This window comes from Prenolepis imparis, unplaced genomic scaffold (assembly GCF_030444845.1).
Source record: "Prenolepis imparis isolate NDT839.2.m4 unplaced genomic scaffold, iyPreImpa1.0 SCAF_9, whole genome shotgun sequence".
NCBI lineage: Eukaryota > Metazoa > Arthropoda > Insecta > Hymenoptera > Formicidae > Prenolepis > Prenolepis imparis.
The window spans coordinates 7,188,654-7,200,394 of NW_028141167.1; the positions used below are offsets into that span (position 1 = coordinate 7,188,654).

An 11,741-nucleotide genomic window follows, 5' to 3' on the forward strand; every position below is an offset into this window, starting at 1 on the left:
TAAATAATATAAATATTATATAATATATGCATGCACATTAATATTATATAAAATCATATATATGCAAGCATATAACGTTGTATAATACCTTATATAAAACAGAAACATTTGTGGTCCTTCGATATTTCCGTGCGCTCATAATTCAAGAGCAGAAAGAAACAATGTAATATGCGGAAGAAGTAATGAACCCTCTTGCGGAAATCAAGGAACACATTTAGAAACTTCACTCTAACTTTACTTATATCCTAGCGTTCGTTTAATCTCTTTTTTTTCCTGGATTTTCTCTTTACGTGGAACAGCGCAGACGCGACATTTGACTTTGTTCGACTCGAGCTTTCGCGCAATCTCATCAGTAGTCGCTAAACCCTCGCACTTCAACGATGCACGGAACTCTTATGAAGAAGACGAATCCTATCGCGACTGTCTATAATCATGAAAAAGACATACGGCTAAGCATTCAGTTGAATCGTTGGATACTTAAACCGATCGGTGTCTGGCCAAAATCAGCAGAAACTTCATGGATAGAAAAATACGTTTATATATTAGTAAACGTGATTTGTACTAGTCTCATTGGCTTCCTGTTCATACCTTGCGCCGCCTACATGGCGCTCGAGGTAGAAGACACATACAATATCTTGAAGCTCTCCGGGCCGCTCAGTTTCTGTCTGATGGCCGTCATTAAATATTCTTCTTTGATCTTTCGCGAGAACGATATCCGCAAAGGTATCAAGCATATCGAGAATGATTGGATAAATACAGAGCATTATGAAGATCGGATTATCATGATTAGAAACGCAAAGTTTGGCCGTCGTCTCGTGATGATTTGCGCACTCTTCATGTATGGCGGTGCTGTGTTTTATTATCTCGCCATGCCATTCAGTAATGGCAAGGTCACGGAGGATGACGGAAATTTGACCTATCGGCCTCTGGTGTATCCGGTCGCCAGAGTGATCATCGACGCGCGATACAGTCCCATCAGTGAGATTTTTTTCTGGGTGCAGTGTCTGTCGGGTTTCATTGCGCATTCTATCACTGCCGGTGCATGCAGTGTAGCCGCCGTATTCGCGATGCACGCTTACGGCCGCTTGGAAGTTCTAATGCAATGGATCGAACATTTGGTGGATGGAAGGGAAGATTTTCACGACAACTTGGACAACAGATTGTCAATGATTGTGCAACAGCACGTTCGAATTTTACAGTAAGCCATTTCGTGACTAAAAATGATTATCTTATATATTTAATCGTTGAAAGCAAAGAATAAACAGAGTGACAATCATACGATAAACATAGAAACACGTATGATAATACATAGAAACATTCGAATTTTGCACGTATATGATCCTAAACATTCATATTATATATTATTTTATATTTTTATTCTACTTTACAATGTTAAATATTTTTCTTTTACACAAGATGTTATTAGTGCATAGTAATTGAAAAGAAAAGAAAAGATATTTTTAGAAAAAAACAGATAAACGATATCTTCAAATTCTATACAATTCACGCATAAAGCATTTATTTAATTATATTTAAAATATATTACAAATATTAATTATATTTTACATTATATTTGTATAATTTGAAAATATGAATCATGGGTGATTTAGCGTTCACTGGCCAGAGTTAATAATTTAATCATTAATTAATAGCCTTTAAAAAATCATATTTTTTTATCAAACAATGTCTTATGCGCGATAATGTCTTCCAGTTTTATATCACTAACGGACAAAGTACTGCGTGAAATATCTGTTGTGGAAATTGTAGGATGTACATTAAATATGTGCTTTCTTGGATATTATACTATCACGGTATGCATATCGTACAAAAAGTACGTACCGCAAAGCCCACTAGCTGTTTCAAAGAATATCGAAAATCATTTGCAATAATACCCGCATAGCGTATTCAAATATAGATATATTTACATTGCAGGAGTGGAATAGTAAAGAACCTGCACGTTATATAACATACATTGTTCTGCTCATATCTCTTACATTCAATATTTTCATATTTTGTTACATTGGCGAACTTGTTGCTGAACAGGTATAGTTCTCATTTTCGAAATATTTATCTGCATCTTTAATTAATTTAATGACAAATCTCCAATTATATCTTTAGAGTATATTAATGTAATAGAAAAAATATTATAATATTTATACAAATAAATAAAATTTGTACAAAAGCGCGCACTTTAACTTTTTGAAGAAAAAAAATTTTATTTTGGTAAATATGTTAGTAGAAAAAATTTTATAAAAAAAATTTTTTTAATCTATGCAAACAGTGCAACAAGATCGGCAAGGTCTGGTACATGATCGATTGGTATCGTCTACCAGAAAGAAAAGGTCTCGCCCTCGTGTTAATGATCGCTATGTCCAATTCGTCTGTCAAATTTACTGCCGGGAATTTGTTCGAGTTGTCCCTCAGTACCTTCGGTGACGTAAGTAATGCACATTGTCAATGCTTATTAATTTTATAAATAATATGAAATATTATTTATCCAATCTATAGGTTGTTAAGACATCCGTCGCTTATTTAAACATGCTACGTACATTAACTTCGTAAAATCTGTTATATAATATACAGAACTTATTGCAATTGTTTGGCTTTAAATAAATGTCAATTTATTATCCGATTTCTTATTTAAGAAAAAAGAGAAAATTGAAATACATATATATGAACCATTGTAATAAATAGAAAACTTATGTATCTACACATATACTCAGAAATATTTATTTAAAAAAGCTAATGCGCTTTTCTTAATGTATATATATCTTCCTATCAAATTTTTTTTTGTTAAAATTTCTATTGCTGCTAAGCATTTTATTATATAACATAAAATTATATAATATAACATTGAGCACAGAAATATAAAAAATCGAATTCTAAGAATTTTTATAAATGAGATGTTAATTTTGTATAGCATTTACATCGCGTGATTTAATAGAAAGAGAGAAAATAATTAAATCTTCGATTTAATCTTTCGTTTTTGGTGAGTAATTAATCAGAAAAGAATGACCGTTTCAGTAATGACTTTGTGAATAATTCAATCATTTTTTAGAACATTTATATGATCATATTTTCTATATATTGTGTGTGTGTGTGTGTATTTATATTATATCTTCTATATTATATATATTTTTTGAAAAAAAAGACATATGTATTTATTACATATTATTCAAAAATCATATAATTATACAAATTATACTTTATGCATACATATTATAATACTTTAAAGAAAGAAAATCTTCAGTCTTTACTGCTCACGGAAGATAACTGTGCGGAAAATGTATAAGCCTCACGTATATAATTCATAAACAGCAGCAAACATAGTTCGAGAGGAAAAGTAGTCCCCTTTTATGATCTTATGATAATCAATACATCTATAAAATGTACCCCCTTCATTGTCCTGATGTGACTGATCGCTTGACTATTTCTTGCTCGGAAGGGAAGGACGCAAAAGAGCGCAGCCGTATTCGCGCCGACTTCCCGCACTAGTATCTTTGCACAATCCTTTCAGTAACGATCAACTTCCCGTGCTGTAACGATGTACGTAAACCTTACACAGAAATCGAACGTTGTCGCGACTGTCTACGACTATGAGAAAGATATGCGATTCAGCATTCAACTGAATCGTTGGATATTAAAACCGATTGGAGTCTGGCCGAAATCAGCCGGAATCTCATGGAGAGAAAAATACGTTTACGTGTTAATAAACATAATTTGCACCAGTCTCATCGGCTTCCTGTTCATACCCTGCGCAACTTATGTCACGCTTGAACTCGAAGACATATATAATACCTTAAAGCTCTTCGGCCCACTGAATTTCTGTGTAATGGGCGTCGTCAAGTATTCCTCGCTGATAATTCGTGAGGATGATATCTACAAAGGTATAAAGTACGTCGAAAATGACTGGACAAATACTCAATATTACGACGATCAAATCATCATGATAAGAAATGCAAAGTTCGGCCATCGTCTCGTGGCGATATGTGTATTCTTTATGTATGGAGGTGTTGTGTTTTATTATCTTGCCCTGCCGTTCAGTAGCGGCAAGATCACAGAGGAAGACGGAAACTTGACATATCGGCCTCTGATGTTTCCGGTCGCCAGAGTGATCATCGACGCACGATACAGTCCCATCAGTGAAATTTTCTTCTGGATACAGTGTTTATCGGGTTTTATTCTTCATTCCATCACTGCCTGTGCTTGCAGTTTGGCCGCCGTATTCGCGATGCATGCTTACAGTCGCTTGGAGGTTTTAATGCAATGGATCGAACATTTGGTGGACGGAAGAGAAGATTTCTGTGATAGCGTGGACGAAAGATTGGCAATGATAGTGCAACAGCACGTCCGAATTTTAAAGTGAGTCATATCTTGACAAAATAGCCATTAAATCTTATATTTCATATATATGTATATGTTTATGAAAGACTTGAATTATTTATAAACGTTTAAAAAAAGATCATATTATTGAAACATTTATAATCAAAATTTGAAATTTAAAATTAGAAGATTATTTCAATAAAATATTTTTTACACGATAATATCGCTCGTTATCTTTAGTTTCATATCGCTAACCGACAAAATAATGCGTGAAATATCTATGGTAGAAGTTGTAGGATGTACATTAAGCATGTGTCTTCTTGGATATTATACTGTCACGGTATGCATTCGTATTTTACAAAATGTATGTATCGCGAATCATTTTTTTCAAGTAATATCAGAGATAAATGTATACAATTTTAAATCATATATTGTAACGCGCGCGCGTACAATGTGCTTTCGGATATAAGAATCTTCACTTTGCAGGAATGGCAGAGTAAAGAACCTGCAAGTAACATTGTAACTTATATTATTCTTCTCATGTCTCTTACGTTCAATATTTTCATATTTTGTTACATCGGCGAACTTGTTGCCGAACAGGTATTTTTATTATCAAAGCATTTCTTTTGCATCCCTCCCAGTTTAATGATTTATTTTATAAATTTATCTTTACAAAAAAATATGTATATATATTTCTATAATAATTTATACACCAATAAAATTCAGAATATGCACTGTTTTTCTTTTCTTTAAGTAACTTTTATTCATGTAAGTGTAGACATATATGTATATCGTAGAAAAGAAATAAGAAAAGTAATCCTGTGAACAGTGCAAAAAAATCGGCGAGATATCATATATGATCGATTGGCATCGTCTACCAAGGAAGAAGAGTCTTGCTCTTATATTGATGATTGCTATGTCAAATTCGTCTGTCAAACTTACTGCCGGAAATCTCTTCGAGCTGTCTCTCAGTACTTTCGGTGACGTAAGTATGCACAATGTCAATATATCTATTATATTTTTTCATAAATAAGCATGATTAATATATAATTCATCCAATCGATAGGTAGTCAAGACAGCGGTTGCTTACTTAAATATGTTGCGTACTTTAACTTCGTAAAACTTATTTGAAATTATTAGATGTAACATGTTAATTAATTAACCCCGCTCTCATATAAAAAAAAGAGAAAAAAAATAATTTTAATAAATAGACAATTTATATATGTGTGTAGACTGAAAAATAGTTGTTCAAAAATTTCAATATACTTTTCACATCTTTTCCTCTAAAATCTATCTTAGCACCACGCTTTTATGTTTGTGACACGATACAAAATTAAATAACTTTAATCAGAAATAATGGACATTTTTTTTTTTTTCAAGAAAATATTGAAGAAATAAGATATTAAAATATGTTTGTATACACATTGGGTAGAGCATGTTTCACGCAAATTACTTTCCAACAAATTGCAAGCAAAATATATAATATTAATTTAATTAACAATATAAGAAGCACTTATCCATTTGTCGATTATTTTTATGCATTTATCGTTCGAAAAAAATATATAATTAATATGCTTGAGCATTACATATAATTTGGATATGAAACTTCATGTCAAGAGACTTGCAAAAGCAGATTTTATAGGTTTTATATTATATTACGATTTTTCTTTTTTAACAAGCGATAATATTATTCTATATAAATAATGTTTCCGTATCTTTTATTTGCATATACACTATAAAAAATATGTTGCAATATGGTGCTATTTACAAAAAACGACTTGAAAAATTTTCTGATTATGATTAAATCGTTAGATTAATAATCATAATTATTTCAGATAATAAAAGTAGTGTTTATATATTTTAATCTACTTACAGAACGATAATAACATAACAGAGATTAAATATATATGACAAACATAAAGATTCAAAGAACAGATCAAATGTAAAAGTCTGTTAACTTATTATATAATTAATGTAATTATATTTGACTGATTTTTCATGTTAATAAGCATGTCTTTCATCTGTCAATAATGTCATCGATGCACGATGTTCATTTCATATTTTATCTTATAATTGAAAAATCTACATATGCAATATATACAAAATCATTGTATTTATGAATGTCATCTGACGTAACTAATATGAAGAACATTGACTCATCAAACAAAGAAAAATAATAACTTCAAATTTTATTCACCGACTTGTCAAGCTATAAAAAAACCGTGTCTAGACTTGCTCTATTGTTCGTATAATATGTTGTTTTATTATTATACTGATTTCGTCGAACAAGTTGAAGGGACTATAAGTATCGATTACGTTCTCTCAGTCAGACGGTACAGTAATTTTTTTCGCACTGTTCAATATATGTGCGCGCAAGCGCTTGCGTACTTCATTGAAAAACACAATCAGTAGTAATGATCAGTAGTAGTGCGTCTTCCGCGAGTCAACCATGAAGCTTGTCTCTAGCGAGTCTATCGTAAAAGTTTACAAACGAGATAACGATTATAGTCTTCAATTCAATCGTTGGTTCTTGAAATCGATAGGAGCTTGGCCGGAATTAACAACAAATTCGATCAAAAACATTCTGATAAAAATTCTCCAATTAACGTGTCATTCTTTAATAGCTTTCATCATAATACCTTCTATATTATATATTCTCTTCGAGGAAAAAGACATCCGCCTAAAGCTCAAAGCTATAGGACCAACGAGTCACTGTCTTATGGGCGGTATCAATTACTGTTCGCTTTTGCATCATAGCGATCGGATATGGAAATCTGTCAAACATATGGAGACTGACTGGCGTATGGCGAAGAAAGAGCACGATCGGGAAGTGATGCTGAGGAACGCAAGAGTAGGTCGCGTTATGGCGGGCGTTTGCGCACTCATCATGCAGGGTGGTGTTCTTTGTTACAACTTCGCGAGAGGAATGTCACAGATAGACGTGATCATCGGCAACGAGACAATTACAACAGGTCGCTTACCATGTCCGTCTTTCAACAAAATCGTGGATACCAGAATCAGCCCGATATACGAAGTCGTACTCGCCCTACAATGTCTTTCCACTATCGTGGTAAATAACGTCACGATCGCTGCGTGTGGTCTCGCCGCTGTTTTCGCGATGCACGGTTCCGGTCAACTTGATGTAGTAATGTTACGTCTCGAAGAACTTATTGACGAAAAACAAGAGCTTCTGCAGCTGAGACTAGCGAATATCGTAGAGCATCATTTGCGAGCATTAAAGTAAGATAAAAATCAAAATTATATACAAATCATTTTATTAATTATCTACTAAGTGATACAATTATATTTTGAATTTTTACCGATATTCAGATAATCTCGTTAAACTTGGTTCGTTAAAATTTCCCATAAAATGCAATTTTTGTTAATTATAAAAAATATCAAAGAATTATAAAATATATATTGGAGACATTATTTTACTGCACTTTTTGCAAACATAACATTTTATATTATATATATTTGCAAAATAATCTAAGAGTTAAAACATAAAGATTGAAAAATAAAGTTAAAAAAATGGAATTTTTTGCCAGCTATTGTAAATATATTAATTACAGATTTCTTTCACGTATGGAGGAAATTCTTCGACAGATATGTTTTGTGGAATTAGTCGGATGTACATTTAATTTATGTATGTTAGGCTATTACACCATTACGGTACGCTAAAAAATTTGAGAAAGGAAAATATATGACAATTGCGTATCTTTTTTTTATTTTTTTAATGCTATTAAATTTGCTATTTTTCCAGGAATGGTATGAAGAAAGTACGAACACTATAATAACATATATCATGTTGATTACATCGATGATGTTTAATATTTTTATATTTTGCTTTATTGGTGAACTTGTAACGGACCAGGTAAAATAATCGTTTTTATTAAAGTTTTCTCTCTCTTAATTCTTTTATCATTAAAATATTTTTCATTCATGATTCGTGATTGATTTAAATTTTGCGACAGTGCAAGAAAGTCGGTGAAGCAGCTTATATGACTAATTGGTATCAATTGCCGAATAAAACTATCCTTGGTCTAATTTTAATAATTTTGCGATCAAGAACTGTAATCAAAATCACAGCTGGAAAAATATTTCATATGTCTATCGCAACTTTTGGCGTTGTAAGCATAATATCTTTCTATATAAAAAACAGATTTAAAATAATCTCTATATTATGTTAAATATATAAAAAAATAATATATAATAGACATTTACATAAATCATAATATTTGTAAAGAAGTTTATTAAAATATAAATTAATTATGTATTAAACATTTCAGGTAATTAAAACATCTGTTGCATACTTAAATATGCTTCGAGCTTTAACTGTGTAATTACTTCATGAGAAAATATATTTATTTTATAATATATTCTATATAGAAAATATAAATATAAATATATATATCTTTTCTATCTCTTCTATAAATATCTTTTCTATCTCAAGAATAAACTATCTGGCCGCTCAAGCGCTGCCTTAACTACTGATCGACGCAACGTTGAGGTTGAGACACGCAATCAGTAGTAAAAACTAGTATTGGCGCGCCTTTCGCGGATTACGATGCGTTTCTCTTGCATATTCCCCCCCAAGGTAGATATTTATAAGTAATAATGATATTTATAAGAGATAATGATTATTTTTACTTAAATCGTTGAATCGATAACATAAGGTACACATTTATATGTGTGTGTGTGTGTGTGTGTGCGTGCATATTATGTTTATATAATATAATATTTATATTGTGTATTAAATTAATACACATTATAATATAATATTTTAAAGAAGAAAATTTATTAAAAAAAGGAAAATCTGTTTGCGGAAAATAACTGTACAAGCCTTACGAATATAAACAAATAGCGACAGATATAAGCTAGAAAGACTAGCCTCTCTTAACCTCTTCTAACAGTTAATAACTATAAAATGCACCCTTCAATGTCATACGACATACACATCTGATTGCTGGATTGTCTTTATCCTGGAAGGGAAGTTATACTGGGGGGAAGTAATTTTTCCTTTAATGTCGTATTTGAATTTCTGCGGTTATGCCTTTACGCAAAATCCCTTCAATAACTTCCAAACTTTTACGTTTTAATGATATATTTTACAAACAAAAATCAAAACTTGTTATGATCGTCTATAATTATGAAAAAACGTATAATTAAGCATCTAGCTGAATCGTTGGAAGCTTAATCGAAATCAACTGTGTGTGTGTGATCAATCTTTATAATTCCTAATTACCTCATAATATTTTGTATGTAAAAATATATTCTCGAATTTTAAATTAAATTTTACACGAATAATCATTCTGCTTTTCAGCTGATTTTTAATTAAAAAATGTAATTACTAAGTAATTTATATTCCTAAATTTGAAATTTTATTCTGAGTATTCTTACCTGTCATATACCTGAAATGAGATTCGAATAAAATACGTGCCTGTGTGTGACAGCACACATGCTGTCCGAATATTTAAAAATATACAAAAGAAAAGATATATTTTCTTTAACAAGAAAGATCATTATGCGAATAAACATCATATTTTCACATTTACATAACTAATATTTGACAACACATTTGTTCAATCGTTTTCTACTTCTATTACCGCGCATATTATTCTCATATTACTCTTTTCCTATATAAACTGTGAAATTGATTTCAATCAGTCAATACTATAAAATATCTTTTCTATCTCAAGAATAAACTACCTGGCCGCTCAAGCGCTGCCTTAACTACTAATCGAGGCAACGTTGAGACACGCAATCAGTAGTAAAGACTAGTATTGACGCGCCTTTCGCGGATTAAACGATGCATTTCTCTTACAAATCCCACCCAAAGTAGATATTTATAAGCGAGATAATGATTATCTTTACTTAAAGCATTTGGTCCGAATTACTCGATTATTGAAAAGATTTTTTCAAAAATCTAAGCATAAGGTAAGACTTATAATTAACGTTATAATTTATTATTATTTATTGTATATATTTAAAACTTTCAAATGCATATAGAAAATTACGATTTTAGAGGTTTCGAAAATTTTTAATCTGAAGATTTAAATCATAAAAAAATTAAAAAATTCTCGAAAATTATAAAAATATCAGGAGCAAAAATAATACAATCGGCAAAGATAATACGCCAAATTAGGAATTTCACGAAAATATAATATTTAAGCTAAATCGTTATAAAATAATTATTTTTAATAAAAAATATTCAGATAAAAATATTTAATTTTTTTCTGAAAAGTATAATTATTGCTATCAATATGAGATTTTCTTCGCGTAGAAATAATTATGCGTCAAGTTTGTTTTCTGGAATTTATGTGACAAAGAGAAATACTTATTTCTTTTTGAAATAAGATATTGTAACATTATTTGAAACATGTTACTATTTTAATATTTTCAACATATTATATGTTGTATGTTAAAATGTTATAAAATAAATAATTTCTCACTCACCGACCCGTGCAATAGCGGAATTGGACACAGCACATTGATCTGAAAACAAAACATTCAAATTAGTTTATGTATATACATATGTGTGTGTGTGTGTGTGTGTGTGTGTGTGTGTGTGTGTGTGTCAAATATCTCATAAACATTGCAGTTTAGAAAAAATGTTTTTATTTTGCATACCTTACAGTTGTCCCGCTGTCGCCCGATGCCTCCCCGGACCTCCTCCTCCTCTCTTGGTCCATGGTAGCACTCACGACACTCGCAAAAATACGAATAATTACGATCGCCCGATACTTTACACGGCACTCCCGACACGCGAAACTTTACACGGCACTCCCGACACGACGCGTGAATCGCAATGCTACCTGTAACAAATAAAATACATACATATATTAGAATAATCTTATTATTTCGCTTTATAACATACACAATATAAATATAAATATGTAAGCTAGAATATTTAATTAGCAAATTTTCGCTTTATTAATATTTTTTGACAGAAATCAGCTGATTAAAACGTTAATTAATTTTTAAAATAATATGTTATAAAAATTAAAATAATAATATGTTTTAAATAATATGTCATAATATTTTTGACAGTTATCAGCTGATTTTTCTGTCAAAAAATAATAATAAAAAATAAGGTATTATAACATATTATTTACAACATATTACTATTTTAATTTTTTATTATATTATTATTTTAAAATTTAAATAGCAAATTAACGCTTTAATCAGCTGATTTCTATGAAAAAATATTAATCGAGTTTAATTAAACTTATATTATTTTTTTAAAAATATTATTCTTTTTAACATAAAATCGAAGAATGGCTTGTGTTGTTCTAGTTTTAGAAATATGGCATGTTTTAGGTGATATGTAACATGAGGAAAGTACAAACACTTTAATAACGTGTGTCATTATATTTACATCGATTATATTTTGCTATTACGGATTTATGGAATAGGTA

At 30.6% G+C, this 11,741-nt stretch overlaps 3 protein-coding genes across 3 annotated transcripts in view; 2 read left to right on the forward strand and 1 right to left on the reverse strand.

Moving 5' to 3' along the window:
• Positions 1–304: 304 nt before the first annotated feature.
• On the forward strand, positions 305–7,173 carry LOC145940953 (uncharacterized). Its single transcript, XM_083046637.1, has 9 exons — positions 305–1,198; positions 1,712–1,811; positions 1,933–2,043; positions 2,282–2,437; positions 3,527–4,362; positions 4,564–4,663; positions 4,810–4,923; positions 5,153–5,308; positions 7,081–7,173. The coding sequence occupies exons 1-9, from the start codon at positions 381–383 to the stop codon at positions 7,117–7,119; spliced, it is 2,430 nt and encodes an 809-aa protein (XP_082902763.1). The 5' UTR covers positions 305–380; the 3' UTR covers positions 7,120–7,173.
• Positions 7,127–7,567, forward strand: LOC145940954 (uncharacterized). Its single transcript, XM_083046638.1, has one exon. The coding sequence runs from the start codon at positions 7,127–7,129 to the stop codon at positions 7,565–7,567; it is 441 nt and encodes a 146-aa protein (XP_082902764.1).
• Positions 7,568–10,640: 3,073 nt separating this feature from the next.
• The window catches only part of LOC145940582 (uncharacterized), a 65,752-nt gene continuing 64,651 nt past the window's right edge, over positions 10,641–11,741 (reverse strand). The window contains exons 4-5 of the mRNA XM_083045909.1: positions 10,954–11,138; positions 10,641–10,818 (exon numbers count right to left, since the gene is read on the reverse strand). Coding sequence (XP_082902035.1) covers positions 10,753–10,818; positions 10,954–11,138 — 251 coding nt within the window. The 3' untranslated portion in view covers positions 10,641–10,752. The remainder of the gene's footprint in view (positions 10,819–10,953; positions 11,139–11,741) is intronic.